Source organism: Sorex fumeus, unplaced genomic scaffold, assembly GCF_029834395.1.
Source record: "Sorex fumeus unplaced genomic scaffold, SorFum_2.1 ptg000042l, whole genome shotgun sequence".
Taxonomy (NCBI): Eukaryota; Metazoa; Chordata; class Mammalia; order Eulipotyphla; family Soricidae; genus Sorex; species Sorex fumeus.
Window position 1 is genome coordinate 9,268,573 of NW_026606099.1, and position 23,583 is coordinate 9,292,155.

A 23,583-nucleotide genomic window follows, 5' to 3' on the forward strand; every position below is an offset into this window, starting at 1 on the left:
GTCTCCCTGGCGGATTTCATTCAGCCTGGACCTCTCCGTGTCCAGCCCCGTATGAGCACTGCAGGCTTTTCGACGGCTTATCCTTCCCGTTTTGTGTTTCTAGGCTAGTGGGTAATCAAGTGAGCATTCCGTGAGTCTGTGTCTGACTCCTAGAATCCGCAGTTTGAAGCATCGGGATTTGTTCGGTGTTCTGCCCGAGGAAGCTTCGATTCCACTCGGTTCAAAGCGTCTGCCTGCTTTCCTCCCTGCCACGCTCACGAGCCCACGGTTGCTCCCTTAGGTGTACCTCGAAGAGGCCCAATCCAGCCTAAAGCGTCTGGACCCCACGGGCGACACGCACCTGCTTCTCTCCCTGACCCAGGACCTGCTGCAGAGTGAACTGCACTGCCTTCACGAGAAGGTAGCGCGCCCTTTCCGTCTCCAACTCTCCCGGGGTTCGGAGGGAGTTTAGAGTGCTTCCGGACACGTGTCTGGCTTCTAAGAAGTCCCTAGAGGCTGGGAGAATATTCCTGAAGGTGGACAGCAGTGCTGTCTCCTGGACCCCGCTTGTTCCTTGAGAAGGGATCCAGCCTCTGTCTTTCCAGCTTTCCTCGGGGCCTAGAGGGAAGGTCTGTCCCGTGGCTGGGACCTGGGGAGCCCCCGAAGCCCTCACCTGGACATCTCTGCGGGGTCCTGACAGCCCAGGTTCACCAGCTCTGAGACTTCGTTTGGGTGGTGATGGTCGTTGGGCCGCACCCAGCGGTGCTCGGTGGTTACTCCTGGCTCTGCACCCAGGAGCTACTCCTGGCAGTGCTCGGCGAGCATTTGGGGTGCGAGGCTTTGAGCCGGGTCAGCCTCCCTGGCCTGCCGCTCCGGCCTCGCTCCTCCCGTGTCCTCTTCGGCCCTTGCTCCTCTGCCCGTCACCTGACTCAGGGCTCCGGGCCCTGTGCCCTCCGGGGGCACCTGCCGCTCTGGGCGATGCTGTGACCTTGCTCCTGTCCCCCAGGTGGACGAGGGGGCCTCCCTCTTGCTGTCTGTGCTTCAGAAGCCCGCCCTCCAGAAGGCGTCCAAGGTCTGGTACTTGCTGCGTGTCCAGGCGCTGCAGCTGGTGGCCGTCTACCTCAGCCTGCCCCCCGACAGCCTCGCCAGCTCCCTGGGCCAGCAGCTCTGCACGCACGGTGAGGCGGGAGGCTCGGTGGCCGTGACCACGGCAGCGCTCCCCACCCCTGGTTTCGGGCATGTGGACGAGCCCACCCAGAGGCAGCACCTGAACGGATCGCTCTGGGGCTCGTGGGGTTCTGGCAGGAGAGGAATTCCCTGACCGTCCCAGAGAGGACGTGTTCTGAGACGGCATCGCTCGGCCCACCTGGGCAGTCTGCTTGGCGTTCACCATCGTAGCAGTTGGCGTTTTGGCCCGTGGCATGTTTTTGTTCTTGGTTTTTGTTTTGGGAGGGGGGCGCACCTCCCAGGCAGTGCTGGGGCGGGGGGCCCGGGGGGCTCTTCTGGTGAGGATCCAGAACTGGGGCTCAGTGCTGGGGCCTGCGGGTGTGGCGCTGCTTGGGCCCTGCGGTGCCAAGGTTGCCCGGGCCACCCGGGCAGTGCTCCCGGGCTGGTCCCAGTCACCCCGGGGTGACCACGTCCTGCCAGAGATGAAAGGAGTTGGCCACATACAAGGCGTTTACTTTAGCCTCGTCTGCTCTCTCTCCTGCTCTTCGTGGGGGTTATGGGGAGCGGGGCTGCCACCCCAGGCAGTGCTCAGGGATCACTCCTGGCTGACTCAGCGGACCATATGGGATGCTGGGGATGAAGCCCGGGTCAGCCGAGTGCCAGGCCAGCGCCCTCCCTGCCGTGCTCTCACTCTGGCCCTCTGTCTCCCTTCCCGTCCCTGTGACCCTCACAGGCTGGCAGAGCCCCGAAATAGCGCTCAACGTTTCCCACAAGCTCCTTCGAAGCATCCTCCTCCTCCTCCTCGGCTGTGATGTGCTCTCAGTTCCAAAGGCAGCCGTGGAAACGCCATTTCTGGACTACGGTGCGTGAGCGGGGGGCGCAGGGCTTGTGGTGGGGGGCTGGGGAGGCCTGGTGGGAGGCCCGGCCTCGCTGCCTCTGGACCCAGGCTCTGCCCGGGTGACGGTGGTCTGTCCGGTCTCTCTCCTTCGCTCCAGGTGAAAACCTAGTCCAGAAATGGCAGGTTCTTGCGGAGGTGCTGAGCTGCTCGGAGAAGCTCGTTTCCCGCCTGGGCCGCCTGGGCAGCGTGACCGAAGCCAAGGCCTTTTGCTTGCAGGCCTTGAAGCTCACCGTGAAGCTGCAGGTCCCAAGGCAGTGAGTGCAGGGCCCACGAGGACGCTGGTCCCAGGCCCGAGTCCCTCTGGCCGTCACCCGGGGCTCCCAAACTACTGCAGAGTCATGTGTACTGGGGGGCATGGATGTGGGTCAGTGCTGGGGCACAGGCCCGTCGCGTGGGAGGTTCTGCGCCTGCACCCCAGCGTTGTATAAAGAAAAGAAGGCCGGCGGGCGGGAAGGAGAAAGATACGCGGCAGAGCGTGCTTAGAGTTTAATTTAAAATTTGTTGGTTGTCGTATTCTTTGGTATTTGGGGGCTTATATCCCTGGTGGCGCTCGGGGCTTGCTTAGAAGTCACTCTTGGGAGTGCTCAGGGGGCCATGTGGGATGCCAGGGATCGAACTCTGGTTGGCTGTGTTCAAGGCAAGAGCCCTACCCAAGGGCTGGAGCGATAGCACAGCAGTAGGGCGTTTGCCTTGCACGCAGCCAACGTGGCCGACCCGAGTTCGATTCCTCCGCCCCTCTCGGAGAGCCCGGCAAGCTACCGAGAGTATCTCGCCCGCACGGCAGGGCCTGGCAAGCTCCCCGTGACGTATTCGATATGCCAGACACAGTAACAACGAAGTCTCCAATGGAGAAGGTACTATTAATTTATATATATATGTACGTTTGGCCACTCCCAGTGGCCCTTGACGCATTCTGCAGTGCTAGGACCAAACCCAGGGCTCCCGCGTGGGAATCGTGAGCCCCAGGAGGTAAAAGTCTGGGAGAGGCAGGGAAAGACAGCAGTGGCAAGGAGAGAGAAGACAGGCCGGGGGAGGAAAGGATCCCGCTCACGGGTCTGTCCCTCCGCAGGTGCGCCCTGTTCCTGGTGCTGAACGGGGAGCTGGAGCTGGCCCGCAGGGACACCGACCTCTGCCAGGCGGACCTGCAGCAGGTCCTGTTCTTGCTCGAGTCTCGCACAGGTGAGCAGCCGCACCGCGCATCCGGGCAGGCTGGGTCCCGACACTTCCTGTATTTAAGCTGCTCAGGCCGTTTTCTTTGGTCTTTTTGTTTCGTTTGGGGTTGGTTGGTTGGTTGGTTTTGGCTTGAGGGCAGCACCCGGCAATTGTTGGCAATTGTCAGTACTCACTCCTGGCTCTGCCCTCTGGAATTACTCCTGGCGGTGCTTGGGGGACCACATGGGATACCGGGAATTGAGCCCGTTTCGGCCATGTGCAAGGCGAGTGCCCTACCCGCTGTACTGTTGCTCTGGCCCCTAACCACATCTCACGGTGCTTTGCGCTGCTAATACATTTTAGCTATTTATATTTAACTTAAAATTTAGAATTCCAGTGCTGTAGTGATGGTACGTAGCGTGTCTGCTTGCGGGCGGCCGATCCAGGTTTGCTCCCCGGCATCCCGTCTGGTCCCCGGAGCAGCACCAGGAACAATCCCTGAGTGCAGAGCCAGGAGTAGCCCCTGAGCATCTCCGAGTGTGACCCCAAAATAATAATAAATAAATAAAATATATTTTTAAAAAATAATTAGAATTCAGTTCCCCAGGGACTAGAGCAGGTCGGGCGCTTGCCTTGCATGTAGCTGACGTGGGTCCGATTCCTGGCACCCCATATTGTCTTCCAAGCCCCATCAGAAGTGACCTCTGAACACAGAGTCAGGAGTAAGCCCAGCTGGGTACGGCCCCAGCCCCCGAAAAAATAGTTTGTCCGTCCAAAGAGATAGCTCAGTGGGCTGAGCACAGGCTTTGGTTCTGTCCCAGTGCCACAGAGTCTCAGAGCCCTGACAGGCATCGTCTCAGCCACTAGCTGTGAACAGCCCTCAAGCACTGCTGGAAGCAGCCGCCGAGCACTCAGCCAGGAGTAAGCCCTGAACACAACCACGCGTGGCCCCCAAACAAACCATTTTTCCCAGAGAGACAGGAAGTAAGGCACTTGGCCCTCCATGTGGCCAACCCATTAGATCCCCGGCACCACGTGTGGTTCCCTGAGCACTAAGCCGGTGTGATCCAAACACTCACACTCCTGGAAAAAGAATCAGCATCTTATACTTTGTATACTAGTAGCTGTGAGTCGCTGGAGGATACTGTATCAGACAGCACACCTGTATGTGTTATTAAACCCTCCATAGAGGGTTTAAACTCACACTAAAACACTGCGGCCAGGGCATGCCCGGGATTGATCACTTGAGCAACCTCTGGAGAACGTGTTTTTGGTTCTCCCTCGCGGTGCTCAGGGGATCCTGAGACTGCCGCAGTAACGCTTGGCCCAGCTGTGCTGGCCAGACAGGTCAGTGCTGGAGGCATCAGAGCTACGGCTTCAGCCAGCGGTGCCCAGGGGCCATGAGGGCCAAGGATCAAACTTCGGGCCCCAGGCATGCCAGTCATGAGCTCTAGTTTTTTGAGCTGGATTTTTTTTCCCTTGTTTTTTAAGCCACACACAGAACTGCTCAGGGGCTGTTCCACAGTTCAGGGGTCAGTCCCCGTGTATGCAGGGGACCAGGTGGTACCAGGGATGGAAGCATCCTGGGCTCATCTCCCTGAGCACCAGAAACTTCTTTCTGGTGGTGATGGTGGGGTTGCTGGGGCCATATCTAGCAGTCCTGTTCCTGGGTCTGCGTTCACGAGTGTCTCCTAGCAGTGAGCGGACCATATGCAGCGATAGCACAGCGGGTAGGGCGTTCGCCTTATAAGCGGCCAACATGGCTGACCCGAGTTCGATTCCTCCGCCCCTCTCGGAGAGCCCGGCAAGCTACCGAGAGTATTCGATATGCCAGACACAGTAACAACAAAGTCTCCAATGGAGACGTTACTGGGCCCGCTCGAGCAAATCGATGACCATATGCAGTACAGGGATTTTTTTTATTAAATATTATTTTTATGGAATCTCCATGAGATATAGAGCATTACGAAGCTGTACCTGATTGGGTTTCAAGTACGGGGAATTTGAATGGGGGTTGGCTGCAGGTAATGTGGGTGTCTTTATCCTGTGTTACAGCTCTGGCTCTTTGGAACTTTGATTTTTTTTAAATTTTTTAAGCACATTTGCTTCTTCAGTTTCATTTGACCCAAACGAATCCCTGGAAAGTCAGGTGGGGACATAAACTTTTTCCATTTGTGAAGTGAGAAAGTTTGTTGGGGTGGCCATCACAGGGCTAGTCAGGGCCAGGGGCCAGGATGCAGACTGAGTGGTGCCAGCCTGTTGTCCTGAGGTCCATTATTGGATGGAGTGAAAAGATTGCAGATCGGGGCTGGAGCGATAGCACAGCGGGTAGGGCGTTTGCCTTACATGTGGCCGACCCGAGTTCGATTCCCGGCATCCCATATGGTTCCCTGAGCACCGCCAGGGGTAATTCCTGAGCGCAGGTCCAGGAGTGATCCCTGTGCATTGCCGGGTGTGACCCAAAAAGCAAAAAAAAAAAAAAAAAACAAAAAAAAAGAAAAGATGGCAGATCTAAATGAGAAACCAATACCAACATTGGGTGTGTTCTCCCAAGTCATCAGTGGTAAAATGACGTGCTCGGGAATTGGGCCGGGGGTAGCTCAGGAAGTGCTTGGTAAACTTTTTCCTGTTTCCTAATTTTCATTCCGCCCCCTCCCTAGAGTTTGGCGGAGCCGCCCAGCAGCCAGGCGCGCCCAAGAAAGTCCACCTGCAGAAGGAGAGGCCGCAGGCCCATGACCCCCAGCCCCCCGAACCCCCGGAAGAGGAGCCCTTCCTCAAAGGCCCTGACCTGGAGCTGGTGGCGACCGTGGCCCAGGGGCCCGGCCTCCGGGCCCCCTCCTCGAGCTCCTCCCCGGACCTGAAAAGGAAGCCCCCACCCAGCCCCCACTTCCTGACCCACTCGCCGGCCTGTGACTGCCGGCTCTGCGCCAGCCCCGCGCTCTCGGCCGTCTGTCTGCGCTGGGCCCTGGCCACGGCGCGGATGAGGCTGGCCCTGGGGCAGGAGGCCCAGGGGCTGGAGCTGCTGCAGTTCGTGCTGAAGGGCTGCCCTGCTGCCACCAAGCGCCTGGCCCAGGCGGTCCGGGCCTCCCTGCACCCCAGGGCCCCCGCCCCCGCCGCCGCCGCCCCGCGCCTCTTCAGCGAGATCCTGGCGGAGGCGTACACGCAGCTGGCCCTGGAGGGGCTGAGCCGGCCCCTGGGCAGGAGCCTGGGAGAGATCCTAGAGGCGGGCCTGAAGCTGGCGACAGCCTGGAGACCCCACCTGGAGCCCTGGCGCGCCAGCCTGCTCCTGGTCCAGGCGCTCTCGCGGCTGGCGGGCCACAGCTGCTGCACGGCCCAACTCTTCGCCAGCTCTTGGGGCTGGCAGCCCCCATCCGTGAAGAGCCCCCCGGGCTCAGAGTCTAAGCCTCGGAGCCAGAAACATTCTGGACGGGGGCGCCCGGTGGCCCCCGCTGCTCCCCAGCCCTCTTCGAATGCCTTCCTGAAGTTTCTGAAGACTGGGGGGACACCCAGCACCCCGAAGCCCCCGAGCTGGGTCAGCCAGAATGGCCCTCGGGTTCCTTTCACCGTGTTTGAGGAAGTCTCGCCCACCAAGTGCAAGCAAGAGGTCCCCAAGGCCCCCCGGGTCCGCCAGAAGGCCCAGACGCGCCTCAAAGTAAGCAGGTCTGGGACCCGGGGGTGCTGGGGTGGGCCAGGGGCCCCAAGGAATCGCTTCCGGGGCGCCCGTATGGGACTCTCCTCTTCCCTGCAGGATCCCCATCTTCTAGGGCGAGTCCACGGTCAAGCCGGCCTTGTTTCTGGCAAAAGGCACTTTCCTTGTCTCGTTCCCTTCCCTTCCAGCCTTCCTCTTCCTCTCTCTTCCTCCCTCATTCCACAGCCCAGCAGTAGAGCCGGCCTTGCATGTGCGAGGCCCCGGGTACCATCCCTGGCACCACGCGCACGTGCACACACAGCGTCTCTCCCCACGAGTGCGTGTGCTGGGGAACGGAACCAGACCCAGCAGCTCCCGGCTCTCTCCGACTCCCGAGAAGTTTCTTGAATCCTTCCCCTACCGCCTTCCTGCCCACCCCAGGAGATGTGCCTCCACAGCGCCACCTGCTGCCGGTGTTGTGTCACTGACGCCCTTGGCCGCCCTCTTTCCCACCTGTGCAGGTGAACTTCAGCGACGACAGTGACTTGGAAGACCCCGTGTCAGGTGGCACCCAGCTCACAGAGGGGCGGCCCAAGACACGGAGCACCGCTTGTCGGGGCCGGGGACGGGGCCGAGGCCGAGGCCGGGGCAGGGGCAGGAAGAGTCCCAGCTCGAAGACAGATGTGGTCGCGGCCCCAGGGAGTGCCCCCAGGCACTCTGGCCCCAGTGGCAGAAGCCTGAGGACCAAGAAGGTGGCCTGGGAGCACTGTGAGGCGCAGAGCCAGGAGGCCATAAGGACTGTCCCCGATGAGGAGCTGCCCTGCAGCCAGGCGGAAAGGAGCTTCGAGACCCTGAGGGGCTCCGACGGAGAAAACTCAGCCTCGGGTATGACGGCAGGGCGGGGGTGGGGGAGGGCCCCCGGGGCCCAGTAGTCCCCTCAAAAAAATCGTCACGGAAGATCTCCCGGGGAAAGTTCTCTCTGACCCTGGCCCTGGGGCCCCTCTCCAAAGCACGCTCTCTCCCCAGGGGCCAAGGGCCCAGCCGCCGGGCCCGACGCGGCCATCGGGGAACACGAGGTTCTGAGACGCGACCCCAGCCGAGAGGAGGAGCTGCCGGTCCCGTGCCCAGACAAGGACAGAGACAACGACGGGCGCGCCCGGCTCCCCTCGCCCCCCGTGGCCATCGGTGAGCCTGCTGGCCGCGGAGGCCTCGTCACTGGGCGGGGGTGGGCCCAGCATTCCCCGCCTCTCCGAGCCTCTGTCGCCCTCCCCAGTTAGGGAGTCTGGGGCGGACACCGAGGGCTGGGGCTCCCTCCCGACCTTCATTAACGGGCGCCCCCATTTCCCAGCGGGGGGATGGGGGGTAGTCAGGGGCCCATCCGGGTCACCGTGTCGGCCCCCCTCCAGGTCTGTCCACCCTGGACTCCATCTATGACTCCCTCAGCGTGGCCTTCCGCGGTGTGAGCCACTGCCCCCCGAGCAGCCTCTATGCCCACCTCTGCCGCCTCCTGGCCTTGTGTCTGGGCCACCGGGACCCCTACGCCACTGCCTACCTGGTCACTGAGTCAGTGTCCATCACCTGCCGCCACCAGCTGCTCACCCACCTCCACCGGCAGCTCAGGTGAGTGAGGCGCGTCAGGTAGGGGGAGTCCGGGCGAAAGGGGCGCCCGGACCCCGGGACGGGACTCACCCACGCGTGCCTTGCCTGCAGCAAGGTCCAGAAGCGCCAGGGATCGCTGGACGTGGTCGACCACCTGCAGGGCCTCAGCCTCCAGGAGCGGCTGGGCGACGCCCCCCTGACCCGCCTCCAGCGCCTCTTCTCCTTCAGGACCGCGGGCACCGGCCACTTCCCCGAGCCCGAGAAGGAGAGCTTCCAGGAGCACCTGGCCCTGCTCCCCGCCGGTACGCGGGGTGTGCTCGGCCCGGCCTGTCGCATCTCCTTCCGGGTGGGAGTCCGAGGCCTGAGCGACGCGTGTGAATTTCCGATCCTTACTGAAGTCATTTTCTCCTGCCAGGCAGATAACACCCTCAATTTGGGAATCGCCTTTATTTTTAGTTATTACTGATTTTTTTGGAGGCCGCTCGGCCATAAGGGCTGAACCTGACGGTGCCAGGACTCAACCCAGGACCTGGCACATGCCGAGTTTGTCCGCTACCACTCGAACCCAGTTCCTTGGCCCTCTGTTTTCTTTTCTGTTCTTTTCGGTTTTCCATGTCACACCTGGTGGTGCTCAGGGTTTACTCCCGGCTCTACACTCAGGGGTTGTTCCTGGAGGGGGTCCGGGGACCCCATTTGGGGTACAGGGGCTCGAACCTGGTCAGCCACATGCAAAGTAAGCACGCCCCTCCCCTCCCCCCCTCCCCCCCGTCACACTGTACTCCTGCTCCAGGTCCTCCCCCAGTGGCTGTCCTGAGTGGGGAGTTTGGCCGCGAGACACACTGTAGCGTGGCAGTCGTTCTGTGCAGGGTCCTGTGCATGTCTGGGCGGGGCACTGAGGAGCAGGATGCGGTCTGTCTGCATGGACGCATGAGCCTTGGGGCCAGGGGCAGCCATGGCCAGAGAAGCCTCCTTGGACGGGGGCGTGGGTGCAGGGGACGGGGAGGAAGGGTCCAGGGAAGAGCCGGGATGATTCTGGGACATCCTTTGTGCCAGGAGTGACCGTGTGTGTGTTGGCCCTGGCCAGCCTTCAGCCGGGAACTGTGGGCGACACTCTCTTGCTGACCCGGCTGGAAAAAGACACCCCCCCGGTCACTGTGCAGATCCCCACAGCTCAGAGCAAGGTAGGTGTGCGGGCCAGGGAGCAAGGCGGGGCTGCGACGGCCTTCCATTCGTCGCTTTGCTGGGTGTTCAGGCCGCACCTGGCAGTGCTCAGGGACTGCTCCCAGCTACGTGCTCAGGGGTCGCTCCTGGTGGTGCTCGGGGCACCATGTGGAATCGGGGGTTGAGTTGAGCTCGTCGGGGGCTGGAAGATCGTCACCCTCTGAGGCGGGGGGGAGGGTGGCGGCAGGAGGGCGTCCGCACACGTGAAGGTGTCATTCCACTTCCCCCAGCTCTCTCTGAGTTCGGCCCTGAAGGAGTTTGACAGCATCCAGAAGGAACAGAAAACAAACAGCAGCTGCACCGACAAGAAGGAGTGGTGGACGAGACGGCTGGAACTGGACCGAAGGATGCAGGTGTGGGCCCGGGCTGGGCTGGGGTGGGTGCGGCCGGGCCTGCCCTAGGAGCCGCCAGGGGGAGCTGTGTTTGCCCTCAGAGTTCCGAGTCAGTGCCACCACAAGGCCTTTCCAGAACTCTTGACCTAAGTGAAAAATTAGGGGACCGTATGGGATGCCGGGGACCGAAACGGATAAAAAATATCACTTGGAAAATGATTTTAGTTTTGTTTCCTTTGGGGGGTGGGGTCGAGGGGGAAGGGGAGGGGCTGCTGCTTGGGCCACACCCAGCAGTGCTCAGGGCTCCTGCTCCCATTTCTGTGCTTGGGGGTCGCCCCCGGTGATGCTTAGGAAACCATGCAAGGCAAGGATCAACCCCGGGGTTCCCTGCATGCAAGGCAAACACATTAGGGAAGGACTTTTATTTTTGGGTCACACCCGGCGATGCACAGGGGTTCCTCCTGGCTCTGCACTCAGGAATTACCCCTGGCAGTGCTCAGGGGACCCTATGGGATGCTGGGAATCGAACCCGCATCGGCCGCGTGCAAGGCAAACGCCCTACTTGCTGTGCTATCTCTCTGGGGAAGGACTTTCAATAAGACTTTTCTTTTGGGGTGGGGGTGCTTGGGGCTTATGACTGACTCTGCACTCGGGAATGACCAGGAATTATTCCTGGTGGTGCTTGAGGCACCAAATGGGGTACCAGGAATCGAACCCAGATCAGCCGTTAGCAGGGCAAGAGTCCTGCCCACTGTATGAAAGCTACAGCCTCTGAACAAGACTTTATCGTATTTGTTGGTTTTAGTGAAGCGAGGTAGATTTTACTGGATGAAACTTGCTTAGAAAGACATGAGAGGAGAGAGGGGGTTGTGCTCAAGGGGCTTCTCCAGAGTAGAAAAAGCAAAGAAACAGACAAGTGGGGCCCGAGCGGTAGCACAGCGGGTCGGGCGTCTGTCTTGAAGCGGCCGAGCCAGGTTCGGTCCCCTGAGCACCGCCAGGAGTAATTCCTGAGCGCAGAGCCAGAAGTAACCCCTGACCATCGCCGGGTGTGACCCAAGAAAACAGAAAAACAGAAAAAGAAACAGACAAACAAGTGAGAAACCATCGAAGGAAGGACACGGCTTGGAGACCAGGCCCGGAGACAGGATTTTCACCCCCAAGGCCTGCAGGGCTAGTGATTATGGCCCAGGAACCAGGGAAAATAGAGGATCCGGGGGAAGAGAAGATGAGACCCACCCCCCTAGCAGCTTCCACTGGTCCCGGTCTGTCCACTCAGTGACAAGGAACAAGGGGCCTTAGCTGTACCCCCGCCTCGGTTCTCGCCCGGAGAGCGGCACGCAGGAAGCCGGGGCTGACGCGTCTCCTTCCCCGCATTCAGCTTCTCACCACCGCCCTGGAGAAGCACATCCTGGGCTGCTGGCGGGGGCTGCTACTGCCCTGCAGCGAGGACCCCGGCCTGGCCCGCGAGGCCTCCCGCCTTCAGGAGCTGCTGCAGGAGTGCGGCTGGAGCTACCCGGACCCGACCCTGCTGAGAGTGAGCGAGGAGGGGGCGGGGCAGGGCGGGGCCCTGGGCGCGGGGCCGGCGCCAGGCGCTGCTGACCACCGTGCCCGCAGATCCTGCTCAGTGGCGCCAGCACCCTCACCGCACGGGACGTGCAGAGCCTGGCCCAGGGGCTGTGCCCAGCCCGGCCAGAATGTGCGCAGGAGCTCCTGAGCGAGGCGCTGGGCCGCGTGCAGGGTCAGAAGAAACCCGGCAGCAGGCACCTCGTCTTGGTGCTGGACAGGGTAAGGGCGTGGGGCGTGTCCGGAGGGCAGCGGGCACCAGCCCTCCTCTGCGCTTCCGGGCCCGGGTGGGAGCCCGATGGGGACGGTGACCTCCGCGCTCTCTGCCCAGGACCTGCAGAAGCTGCCCTGGGAGAGCACGCCCGGCCTCCGGGCGCTGCCCGTCACGCGGCTGCCCTCCTTCCGCTTCCTGCTCAGCCACTCCATCCTCAAAGAGGTGGGACGGGGGTGGGGGGGGAGCAGGGGGCAGGGGAGCGGGAGCACGCGGGTCCGCGGGATGGGCTGGCCGCGGGGAGGGCTTGCGGCCTGCAGAGCCTCGCCCTCGGCCTGGGGCAGGCCCTGAGCGACTGGCCTGTCCCTTCCCAGTCCGGGGCCTCGTCCGTGCTGAGTCACGGGGTGGATCCGCGCAGCACCTTCTACGTGCTGAACCCCCACAAGAACCTGTCGCGCACCGAGGAGAAATTCCGAGACTACTTCAGCAGGTCGGTGGGGGCCCCGAGTGAGAACGGGGGCGGGCAAGGGCAGGGGCACCCTAGAAGGGACCCAGTGCTCCCCAGGCCTCTTTGCACCCTGACCCTGTCCCCCCCGTCCGTCAGTGAGGCTGGCTGGAACGGCGTGGTCGGGGAGGTGCCCAACACGGAGCAGGTGCAGGCGGCGCTGACGGAGCATGACCTGTACATGTGAGCGCCGACGCGGGGGCGGGGCGGGCCCAGGGCGGGCCCGGGCCCGGGCAGGTGGACTTGGGCACTTGAGGACTCCCGGCTGGGAACAGCGCCAGGGCCTGGCAGCGCCAGCTCAAGCCCTGGAACCTTCCGCCTTAGCTACGCAGGCCATGGGGCTGGTGCCCGGTTCCTGGACGGACAGGCTGTCCTGCAGCTGAGCTGCCGCGCGGTGGCCCTGGTGTTCGGCTGCAGCAGCGCGGCCCTGGCTGTGCACGGGAACCTGGAAGGGGTCGGCATCGTGCTCAAGTACATCATGGCTGGCTGGTGAGTCCCAGGGGGCAAAGCTGCTCTCGGCGTCCCAGGTTCTTCAGAAGGTCGAAACCTCACTCCACCCTCTTTTGCACCCGCCTTCCCCCAACGCCCGTTCCCTGGCGTGCACGCTTGGGCCTTTGACCTTCCTTCCTCCTCCAGGGCCTTCTTGGAACTACGGGCCAAGGGACTAGTGGGCTCAACCCTCTCTCATCCACCGCCCTCAGCTACTCTGCTTTCCTGGAGTTCTTTTTATTTTTTTGCTTTTTGGGTCACACCCGGCGAGGCACAGGGGTTCCTCCTGGCTCTGCACTCAGGAATGACTCCTGGCCGTGCTCAGGGGACCCTATGGGATGCCGGGGATTGAACCCAGGTCGGCCGCGTGCGAGGCAAACGCCCTCCCCGCCGTGCTAGCGCTCTTGGAGTTCTTTGGAGACCTAACTTGGCGGTTCTTCTTTCTCCAGCCCGCTGTTTGTCGGGAACCTCTGGGACGTGACTGACCGGGACATTGACCGCTACACCGAGGCCCTGCTGCAGGGCTGGCTGGGAGCCGGCTCGGGAGCCTCCCTCCTGCACTACGTCAGCCAGGCCCGGCAGGCCCCTCGGCTCAAGTACCTTATCGGGGCCTCACCCGTCGCCTACGGCCTGCCCGTGTCCCTGCGGTGAAGCCTCAGAACTGCCCGATCACGGAAATCCTACCTCCGAATTTTATCCCTTGGATATATATATGTATTTCGAGTCATTTATATGAAATGTGTTTTATATGAAACATTTTCTTTTGATTTAATCTAAATATAATAAAAATGCATCTCTTCAACCCTATTTTATTGTTTGGTTTGGTGCTCTGGGGTGACTTCTTGCTCTGCGCTCAGGAATCATTCCTGAGTTTCGGAGACCCTAAGGGATGCTGGGGACTAACCCGGGTCGGCCACGTTCTGGGCAGGTGCCCTCCCCACTGTGCTCTTTCCAGCGCCCTTCACCCTATTTTGTGGGCAGGTCATCTGAGAACTTAGAAGATAGAACTCTTGCTCCCCTTCGACTCTGGTGCTACACACAGAACTCAGCACCAGGGTGGAAAGCAAACCCAGGGTCAGAGAGACAGCGCAAGGGCTGAGCACAAGCTACGCAGGAGGCCTGGGTTCGACCGTCTAGCCTTTATTATACCCTGAGCACCTGCAGGTATTTCCCCAAAACTGAAGATCAAAAAGTGGCCTGGAGTGATAGTACAGTGGGTAGGACTCTTGCCTTGCCGGCAGCCGACCTGGACTCGGTCCCCCAAACCCACAGGGTCCCCTGAGCCTACCAGAGCGATCCCTGAGCCCTGCCGAGGGTGGTCCAAAATAATAGCAGTAAAAAGACAAACCCCCACAGGATAAAGCTGGGCCTTAGTGGAGAGAGGCAGGGGAGTTCTGCCATCGACTCTCAGGGGCCAGAAGGCCCTGACCAGGGTGGGGCAAAGACCTACTGCCGAGTGTCCTCACCTTGTGTGCCTCCGGCTCTGTGCCGTCCTCCTGGCTCAGGGAGCCTCGCAGTGGAGCAGGTGGTCCTGCCTCGGTGCTGGTGGCCCCAGCCCCAGTGGCTGCGGGAGGCAGCACATCGGCCGCCCCCCCAGTTACACAGGCAGTTTCTGCTGTGCTGCTGCCCCCGGTCTCCGGGTTTCCTCTCCCTCACTAAGAAGCACAGAACTTAGCCTCACTCTCCCCACGTCTAAGGCCTGGCCCAGCCGCACCGCACTGCAGAATAAACCGAGTCGTACCAGCTCCTTAATCTTCTCTTCACCTCCAGACTCTAAGGCTTCACCCAGCCAAGGCCCCACTTTCATGGCTTTCCTGACCACACGTGACCACCCGGAATGGTCACTAGGCTCCATTCCACCCCAGACGCTGCTTTTCAACGTTGGGGGTTAGACCCGATGTCTAAGATTTTTGGAGTCACGGTTGGAAGCCTGACCCATGAGCTGGGGGAGGAGGCAGCTGGGACAGAGAAGGGATCACGAAGCCAATGATGGTCGGAGGGATCGCTCGGGATGGGAGACGTGTGCTGAAAGTGGATAAGGGCCAAACGTGCTGTCCTCTCATCTGTGTTGCAAACCATAACGCCCAGAAGTAGAGAGAGTGAAAGGGAAATTGCCATAGGACAGGGGGAGGGATACTGCAGACATTGGTGGTGGAAAATGTACACTGGTGGAGGGATGGGTGTTCGATCATGGCATGACTGAAACTCAAACATGAAAGTTTTGTAACTAGCTCACGGTGATTCAATCAAATAATAAACAGACTTTGGGAGTTTAAAATTATAAGCGGGCACCAGTAACCGTCTCCATTGTGAGATTTGTTGTCACTGTTTTTGTCATGTCGAATACGTCACGGGGAGCTTGCCAGGCTCTGCCGTGCTGAGGGGCTGAAGATAGGAAAGAAGGTAGGACGCTTCCCTTTCCCATCCCCGGTTCAATCCCAGCATCCTATATGGTCCCCTGTACACCACCAGAAATAATTTCCTGAGTGCGGCCCAAAACAATATCTGCCCCCCCCCCATAAAAAAATATAAAGGAAAACTTGGAGCCAAGGATGCAGTTCAAAGACAGCACTGCCTTGTATGTGTCAATCTTGGCACTGGAAAACAAAAAAAGATTTTAAAGTCCCTTAAAAACAGGAATCCCAGGGGGCTGGAGAGATAGCACACCGGGTAGGGCGTTTGCCTTGCACGCGGCCGACCCGGGTTCGATTCCCAGCATCCCATAGGGTCCCCTGAGCACCGCCAGGAGTAACTCCTGAATGCAGAGCCAGGAGTAACCCCTGAGCATCGCCGGGTGTGACCCAAAAAGGGGGAAAAAAAAAGCAGGAATCCCATACATCTAAACCACAAATATCAACACTATTATAATCTCGTTAAAATATAGCAATTTGTAAATTTTTATTTATTTTGGGTCTTGGGTGATCCCAGGCAGTGCTCAGGGGTTATTCCTGGCTCTGAACTCAGAATTGCTCCTATGGTATACAGGGGACCATGTAGGATGCCGGGGATTGAACCTGGGTGGGCCACAAGCAAGGCAAGTGGCCTTCCGGCTGGGCTATCTTCAGCCCTTTATAATTTAAGCTCCAAAATCTTAAACATCTTAGACATTGGGTCTAACCCCCACATAGGAAAGTGATGTCTGGGGTGGAATGGAGCCTAGTGACCAGCGGATGTGGACTGACAGGGGTAGAGCCTAGTGACTGAATTTCTTTTTCTTTTTGGGCCACACCTGGCATTGCACAGGGGTTCCTCCTGGCTTATGCACTCAGGAATCACTCCTGGTGGTACTCGGGGGACCATATGGGATGCTGAGAATCGAACCCTGGTCGGCCGTGTGTAAGGCAAACCCACCTGCTGTGCTATCGCTCCAGTCCCCGTGACTGAAATTTTTATTTATTTTGGTTTGGGGGAGATACCAGTGGTGCTCAAGGGTTAATCCTGGCTCTGCTCTCAGGAATTATTCCTGGAGGAGCTCAGGGAACCACAAGGGTTGCTGGGGATTGAACCTGGATCAGCCCCTAGCAAGGAAAGCAAGGAAAGGAAAGCATCCCACTCCCGCTGTGCAACCACTTCAGGCCCTCAACTATTATCACGATCACAATCATGATCATCCTGCTGTTCCTCGATTTCCTCGAGCAGGCACCAGTAACGTCTCTTTCTTCCTAGCCCTGAGATTTTTTTTTTTTTTGCTTTTTGGGTCACACCCAGCAAATGCACAGGGGTTCCTCCTGGCTCTGCGCTCAGGAATTACCCCTGGCAGTGCTCAGGGGAGCGTATGGGATGCTGGGAATCGAACCCGGGTCGGCTGCGTGCAAGGCAAACGCCCTATCCGCTGTGCTATTGCTCCAGCCCCTAGCCCTGAGATTTTAAAAGAGCCATTTCAATGCTCTTTCAGGATTAGGAGAATGAGACCCATCATTGTTACTGGTATTTGGCATATTGGGTACACCACGGGAAGTTTGCCAGACTCTGCCGTGCGGGCAGGACACTTTCGGTAGCACTGGAAAACAAAAACACCCAGTGCACTTTGTCTTATTATCTTATTTTTCCTTATTAAACTATTATATATATATACATACATACATACATATAGGTTGGAGTGATAGCACAGCGGGTAGGGCATTTGCCTTGCCCGACCTGGCCGACCCAGGTTCGATTCCTCCGCCCCTCTCGGAGAGCCCGGCAAGCTACTGAGAGGATCTCGCCCGCACGGCAGAGCCTGGCAAGCTCCTCGTGACGTATTCGATATGCCAAACACAGTAACAACAAGTCTCACGATGGAGATGTTACTGGGCCCGCTTGAGAAAATCGATGAACAATGGGAGGACCGTGACTATATATATATATATATATATATATATATATATATATACACACACACACACACACACACACACACACACATATTTATTTGGCTCTTTTGGTCACACAGCGATGCTCAGGGGTTACTCCTGGCTCTGCACTAGGGGATCACTCCTGGTCGTGCTGCAAGACAAAGGCCGTATCCACTGTACTATCGCCCTGGCCCCTATAATATTTTTAATTGGGGGGGGGAATGAAAGGAGCCCCATTCACTGCACCTTGCTACTCCGGGATTGGATGTCTGGCATAAGAAAACACCGCAGGTAGGGCACTTGGCATGCACGACGCAGACCTAGGTTCCATCCAGCCACACACGCCCCCGGCCCTTCACCCCGACCCCGAGCCCGCTAGGAGTGAGCCCTGGAACGGCCCAACATGCACAACAGACAGACAGGGGCTGGAGCGGCAGCACAGCGGGGGAGCGTTTGCCTGGCTCGCAGCCGGCCGGGTTCGGTTCCCAACATCCCACAGGGTCCCCTGAGCACTGCCAGGAATAATTCCTGAGTGCATGAGCCAGGAGGAACCCTTGTGTAACGAAAACAACAACAACAACAACAAAAAAAAAGCAGACAAAATCCTCCTCCACATCACTCCCCGGTTCAGAGCCGGCCTGGCCCCGCCCTCGGTCCTCCCGGGCGCGAAGCCATAGAGATGCGCGGGCAGCGGGGCCGCCGGGAGCGGGCATAGAGGAGCGCAGAGGCTGGCTGGAGCGCCGCTTCCGGCCCGGGAGTCCGGCCGTCCTCCCAAGATGGCGCAGTCGGTGAACATCGCGGAGCTGAGCCTCCCGCAGCTCGAGATGCTCAAGAACCAGCTGGACCAGGTGGGGCCGCGCCGCGGGGCCCCTCCCTCGCCTCCTGCCCCCGCCCGCCCTCGGCCCCGTGGGGGGTCTCGCCGCCCCCCGCAGCCCCCTCCCTCCCCCCAGCGCACCTGGACCTTGTCTCCCCAGGAGGTGGAGTTCCTGTCCACGTCCATCGCGCAGCTCAAGGTCGTGCAGACCAAGTACGTGGAGGCCAAGGACTGCCTGAACGTGCTGACCAAGAGCAACGAGGGTACGCACGGGGGGCGGGGGCGGGCGCTGGGGGCTGCTGCGGACCCCCGGCCGGCCCCGGCCCCCCACGGAGGGGGACACCATCGGGGTTGCTTCGAGCCCCTGCACCTCGTCGGCTCTCGGGGGTCGACGTGCCCGGGACGCTCCCCCGCGCCTGTTGCCTGTTTCTGTCCTTTAGTTTTGTTTGTTTGTTTGTTTTTTGCTTTTTGGGTCCCACCCGGCGACGCACAGGGGTCCCTCCTGGCTCCTGCACTCAGGAATCAGCCCTGGCGGTGCTCGGGGGACCCTATGGGGTGCTGGGGATCGAACCCGCTGTGCTGTCACTCCAGCCCCACATCTTCGTTTTTATTCTTATTTATTTTGTTTATTTTTGGCTTTTTTGGGTCACACCCGGCGATGCTCAGGGGTCCCTCCTGGCTTTGCACTCAGGAATCACCCCTGGCGGTGCTTGGGGGACCCTATGGGATGCTGGGGATCGAACCCGGGTCGACAGCGTGCAAGGCAAACGCCCTACCCGCTGTGCTATTGTTCCAGCCCCTGTCCTTTATTTTTATTTATCTGTTTTTGCTTTTTGGGTCCCACCCGGCGATGCACAGGGGTCCCTCCTGGCTCTGCACTCAGGAATCACCCCTGGCGGTGCTCGGGGGACCCTATGGGGTGCTGGGGATCGCACCCGCTGTGCTGTCACTCCAGCCCCACATCTTCGTTTTTATTCTTATTTATTTTATTTATTTTTGGCTTTTTTGGGTCACACCCGGCGATGCTCAGGGGCTCCTCCTGGCTTTGCACTCAGGAATGACTCCTGGCGGTGCTCGGGGGACCCTATGGGGTGCTGGGGATCGAACCCGGGTCGGCAGCGTGCAAGGCAAACACCCTACCCGCTGTGCTATTGCTCCAGCCCCTGTCCTTTATTTTTATTTATTTATTTTTGCTTTTTGGGTCCCACCCGGCGACGCACAGGGGTTCCTCCTGGCTTTGCACTCAGGAATGACTCCTGGCGGTGCTCGGGGGACCCTATGGGATGCTGGGAATCGAACCCAGGTCGGCCGCGTGCAAGGCAAACGCCCAACCCACTGTGCTATCGCTCCAGTCCCCCCGTTTCTGTTCTTCTCCTACTAGCTCTGACCCCGTGTCTAACCCAGATGTTTGACTTGGTTGCTTCCACAGGGAAAGAATTGCTCGTCCCACTGACGAGTTCTGTATCCTTTCCACGGGAACTGCCCTCGGCCCCCTCTCTTCCCACACCCTCGCGCGCAAAAGGCGGACCCCGAGATTCCGAGAACGTTCCCGCACCCGGAGTAGCCCTTCCGCCTGCCTTTCCGGGGGCCAGCCGAGTCCCCGTGCCTCGTGGAGACCCAGCAGGAGTCGAAATGCGTTGGGATGCTTTCCCTTTCTTTGCTCTTTGGGTTATTCATGGGGGTTTGCACCGAACGGACGGAAGCGATCAAAGGCCAGGAAGCTAAGAAATGAGGGGTTTGGCGTAGTTTTAGTTTTTTTTTGGGGGGGGGCAGGGGGGAGTATGGTTAGGCAATATCCTGCAGTGCTCAGGGTCTGTTCCCGGGTCTGAGCCCAGCAGTGGCCTCTGGGAGTGCTCAGGGGGCCTTATAAGGTACCCAGGATTTTAAACGGGGTCTGTGAGATGAAATGCATGCTCTTCAGTACCCGGTACTATCTCTAGCCCTCTCGAGTTGTTTAGTTGTGACTTGGGTTAGGAGCCAGACCTGGCTGGGCTCAGAGTGTGTTGCTCCTGGCTTTGTGCTCAGGAAGGCACACTGAGGGTCAGCTCCAGGCGAGGCAAGTGCCTTACCTGCTGTATGATCTCCTCGGCCCCTTAACTGTGACTCTTATTCGTGAGCCGTTACTAAGACACTGACTTCGGTGCCTCTGTCTTGCCTCCCAGCTGATGACCTGTTCAGTGTTTTTCTTCTTGAGTGAGAAGGGGGAGGATTGTAACCGGAGAGCTGACAGGCTGAGAGAGAAATGCTGGAGGATCAGTGTGGTTGGGAATGCTTGCTAATAAACGTGACTCCATCAGGAATCGTCCAGTGGTTCCTGGGAGTGTGGTTCGTGTGCCCAGCCCATGTTTGATGCCTGGTACCACGTTTGCCTCCACTGCCGGAGGTAGCTCTGGAGTTGCCCTTGCAGTGCTGGGTTGGCTCTGGTGGTCCACAGAACTGCAGTGTTTGGGCTGCACCAAATCAGGCCCTGGCACAGAACCACTTGCCTGGTTGACTTAGCATGACTGGGAATGGCTCCTGGGTCCCTTGGGAGGCTCTTTCCAAAAAGAAAAGGAGGGGCTGGAGGGATAGCACAGCGGGTAGGGCGTTTGCCTTGCGTGCGGCCAACCTGGGTTCGATTCCCAGCATCCCATAGGGTCCCCCGAGCACTGCCAGAAGAATTCCTGAGTGAAGAGCCAGGAGTAACCCCTGTGCATCGCTGGGTGTGACCCAAAAAGCAAAAAGAAAAAAAAAGAAATAGCTGGTTCACGATTAGGGGCATTGAGAGGACGTGAGACTGATTTTTCACTTCTTCGCAGCAGTAGGAAAGCATCCTTTGGTCTGACCCAGTCTTTCTGGAAGAGTGATCGCAACTGCTTGGAAAATGGCAGATGGGACGGATTACAAAAGAATATTCTAGCAGCATATGTCATTTTCCCCATAAGGAATCCACTTCTGCCTCCCCCTCTGGAGTTGATGCTGTAGTTCTGAGGTTCCCGGATCCTTTTCTCCCTGTGGCCTCTGTGTCTCGTTGCTTCGCCCTCTCTAATCTTGGGCCTTGGTCCCCAGTTTACACAAATTTCACCTGGCAGCCCATAGGGCACCATGTAGCCCCTGATTGAGAAACGCAGCCCAAGAAGATTCACACTGTGTACTTGGGAGCCTTTTAGCCCAGGGGAGCCTAAGAGGCAAAGCCGGCCGTCGGACAGGGACTCCTGGCTCGTGCTGGGCTCGTTCTTCCCTTAATCCTTGCTTCTCAGATGTATGTTCCCGGGAAGCTCCATGATGTAGAACACGTGCTCATCGATGTGGGAACTGGCTACTACGTAGAGAAGGTGAGTTGGGCGGCAACATGGAGGGAGAAGGGAGCTTAGGGGAGGCCTGGGGAGCAGCTTGGGGTCTCCATGTCCCTTGTTTACTCTAAATTCGCAGTCAGCGGAGGATGCCAGGGATTTCTTCAAGAGGAAGATAGACTTCCTCACCAAGCAGATGGAGAAAATCCAGCCAGCTCTCCAGGAGAAGCATGCCATGAAACAGGGTACACGGCCGGAGGCACCTCTTGACCTTTCTGCATCCGTAATAAAGAGCGTGGGGAGGGCTGTGAACCAAGGGATCAAAACCATGGCCTTTGGGGCCAGGGGGCTGGCCCAGAGAGTCAGCACATAGGCAGGCGGGTGCCCCGGGCTTGGCACCTCGATCTAGTACCGCATAGACCTTTGAGCACGGCTGGGTGTGCGTTTTTCCCCAAAACAAAACAAAAAGCCGTCCCTTTCTCTTCGGTGTCTTGATGGTCTAGACTTCCTTGCATCATCTCTCCGTTAGGTAGATGACTGAGTTGGGTGCTTGAGAATTTAGACGAGGGAGGTCATGTCCTTGGGCCAGAGTGATCGATAGTGCAGCGGGGAGGGTCCTTGCTTGCCTTTATGCAGCCGGTTGAGGAGGTTCGATGCCCAGCACCACGTATTATCTGCCAAGCCCCACCAGGAGTGATCCCAAGCGCAGAGCCAGGAGTAAGCCCTGAGCACTGCCAGGTGTCTCCCCCCAGAAGCAGCTATGGTCTTCGGAGCTCCTCTTCAAAGGAAATGGGGGGGGGATACACTTAAATTAGGATAGACAAAAGAAATACGCCCCTGACTAAAAACCCTAACTGCACCCCTCACTGCATGGATTGGATTTACTCAGTATCTAAAGACAGCCTGGGGGGCTGGAGAGGTAGCCCAGCGGGTAGGGCGTTTGCCTTGCATGTGGCCGACCCTGGTTCGATTCCCAGCATCCCATATGGTCCCCTGAGCACCGCCAGGAGTAACCCCTGTGCATCGCTGGGTGTGACCCAAAAAGCAAAAAAATAAAAGACAGCCTGGGGTCCTGGGAGATATCTCAAAGTGCCAGTGTGAGCTGAGCATTGGGGAGGCAAGTGAGGAAGTGCTGCCTTCAGTTCATCTGCACACATTCTCACTGCCCCACACGTGCAAGGCATGCACTCTACCACTGAGCTGCATCCTCATGCCCCTCTTGAAGTGCTGAGGAATCGGACCGAGGGCCTCACGCATGCAAGGCAGATGCTTTACTGCTAAGCTCCATTTCCTGCCCTCTAGGGATGTTTCTTAAAAGTTCCCCAGGTCAGGGCCAGAGCAATAGTCCAGCAGGCAGGGCGTTTGCCTGGCACACGACTGACAGGGGTTCCGTTCTGGCATCCCATATTGTCCCCTAAGTACCGCCAGGAGTAATTCCTGAGTGCAGATCCAGGAGGAACCCCTGAGCATCACCGGGTGTGACCCAGAAAAGCAAAAAAAGTTCCCCAGGCTCCTGAAGGCCAGAGCCTTGCCTGTGGCCTGTCCCGGTGTGATGCCCAGCATCCCATATGCATAGTGGTCTCCCAAGAACGCCAGGGGTAACCCTGAGCATCACCAGGTGTGACCCCCCCCCAGAAAAAATGCTCCCCAGGTTGGGGCTAAAGGGATAGTTTAATGAGCCGGAAGGCACTTGCCTTGTAAGCGGTCAACTGAGGTTCAATCCCAAGCACCTTGTGCTACTCCTGGAGTCCCCCCAGGAGTCATTCCTGAGCACTGCTGGGTGTGACCCAAAATGAAGAGTTCCCCAGTTGACCTGCTCAGTGTTGAGAATCACTGTTTCACACACAAAAAAATGATGTTATAATTAAGGGACGGAGCCAGAGCTCAGAGGGATCGTGCATGTGCCTTGCTGGGAGGAGGGGTCTTGAGTCCTTCCCTAGCGCGGACCCGGGAGTAGCCCCCCGAGCAGTGCTGGGTGTGAAGTACACCTGGGCCACCCCACGGCGCGCCTCTCGGGTTGGGTGGTCAGCCTGGCCCTCGGCCCCGGTGGCCCCGAAGGGGCCTCTCCTTGGGCCTGACTCTTCTGTTGTCTTCCACAGCTGTCATGGAGATGATGAGTCAGAAGATCCAGCAGCTCACGGCCCTGGGAGCCGGCCAGGGTACCGCCAAGGCCTGAGCGTGGGTGCCCGCGGCGGACGGCGGCGGACCGCGGCGGGGGCGGGGCCTCGGCCCTGGGGGCGGGGCCTGGCGGGGCGGGGCTTGTCTTTCCTGCCAATAAACGTGTCGGCCTGGCCCCGGGCTTCCTGTCTTGCCTTCGCCCGCGGCTGCCGGCGCGTGGGGACGGGCGGGCGGGGCCGGGGGACCGGCCAGCGGGCGGAAGTGGCCCGCGCGGGTCGTCCCCTTCCGGCGTGGCCGCGCC

General features: G+C 59.3%; 2 protein-coding genes across 3 annotated transcripts in view; both read left to right on the plus strand.

Annotated features, from left to right (window-relative positions):
- ESPL1 (extra spindle pole bodies like 1, separase) overlaps positions 1–13,416 on the plus strand; it is a 28,149-nt gene extending 14,733 nt beyond the window's left edge. Inside the window, exons 12-30 of the mRNA XM_056119920.1 lie at positions 281–400; positions 986–1,157; positions 1,880–2,008; positions 2,142–2,298; positions 3,114–3,223; positions 5,857–6,848; positions 7,346–7,709; positions 7,851–8,009; positions 8,231–8,444; positions 8,535–8,725; positions 9,477–9,604; positions 9,875–9,997; positions 11,355–11,510; positions 11,591–11,761; positions 11,871–11,975; positions 12,125–12,240; positions 12,355–12,438; positions 12,580–12,744; positions 13,194–13,416. Of these exons, the coding sequence (XP_055975895.1) occupies positions 281–400; positions 986–1,157; positions 1,880–2,008; positions 2,142–2,298; positions 3,114–3,223; positions 5,857–6,848; positions 7,346–7,709; positions 7,851–8,009; positions 8,231–8,444; positions 8,535–8,725; positions 9,477–9,604; positions 9,875–9,997; positions 11,355–11,510; positions 11,591–11,761; positions 11,871–11,975; positions 12,125–12,240; positions 12,355–12,438; positions 12,580–12,744; positions 13,194–13,395 (3,858 nt within the window). The 3' untranslated portion in view covers positions 13,396–13,416. The remainder of the gene's footprint in view (positions 1–280; positions 401–985; positions 1,158–1,879; positions 2,009–2,141; positions 2,299–3,113; positions 3,224–5,856; positions 6,849–7,345; positions 7,710–7,850; positions 8,010–8,230; positions 8,445–8,534; positions 8,726–9,476; positions 9,605–9,874; positions 9,998–11,354; positions 11,511–11,590; positions 11,762–11,870; positions 11,976–12,124; positions 12,241–12,354; positions 12,439–12,579; positions 12,745–13,193) is intronic.
- Positions 13,417–17,822: 4,406 nt separating this feature from the next.
- Positions 17,823–23,397, plus strand: PFDN5 (prefoldin subunit 5). 2 transcript variants are annotated; one of them, XM_056120215.1, is made up of 6 exons: positions 17,823–17,926; positions 18,053–18,155; positions 19,322–19,353; positions 21,132–21,206; positions 21,304–21,409; positions 23,264–23,397. In XM_056120215.1, the coding sequence occupies exons 1-6, from the start codon at positions 17,855–17,857 to the stop codon at positions 23,338–23,340; spliced, it is 465 nt and encodes a 154-aa protein (XP_055976190.1). In that variant the 5' UTR covers positions 17,823–17,854; the 3' UTR covers positions 23,341–23,397. The 2 variants fall into 2 exon arrangements, with proteins under 2 accessions (XP_055976190.1, XP_055976189.1); XM_056120214.1 differs by having other exon boundaries at positions 17,846–17,926; positions 18,029–18,155.
- The last annotated feature ends 186 nt before the right edge of the window (positions 23,398–23,583 follow it).

Coding starts and splice junctions, on each gene's coding strand:
- PFDN5 (XM_056120214.1), top strand. CDS start 17,855: ATGGCGCAGTCGGTGAACATCGCGGAGCTGAGCCTCCCGCAGCTCGAG. Junction 18,156..19,321: donor GCTGACCAAGAGCAACGAGG/GTACGCACGGGG, acceptor TTGCTTCCACAG/GGAAAGAATTGCTCGTCCCA. Junction 21,410..23,263: donor GAAGCATGCCATGAAACAGG/GTACACGGCCGG, acceptor TGTCTTCCACAG/CTGTCATGGAGATGATGAGT.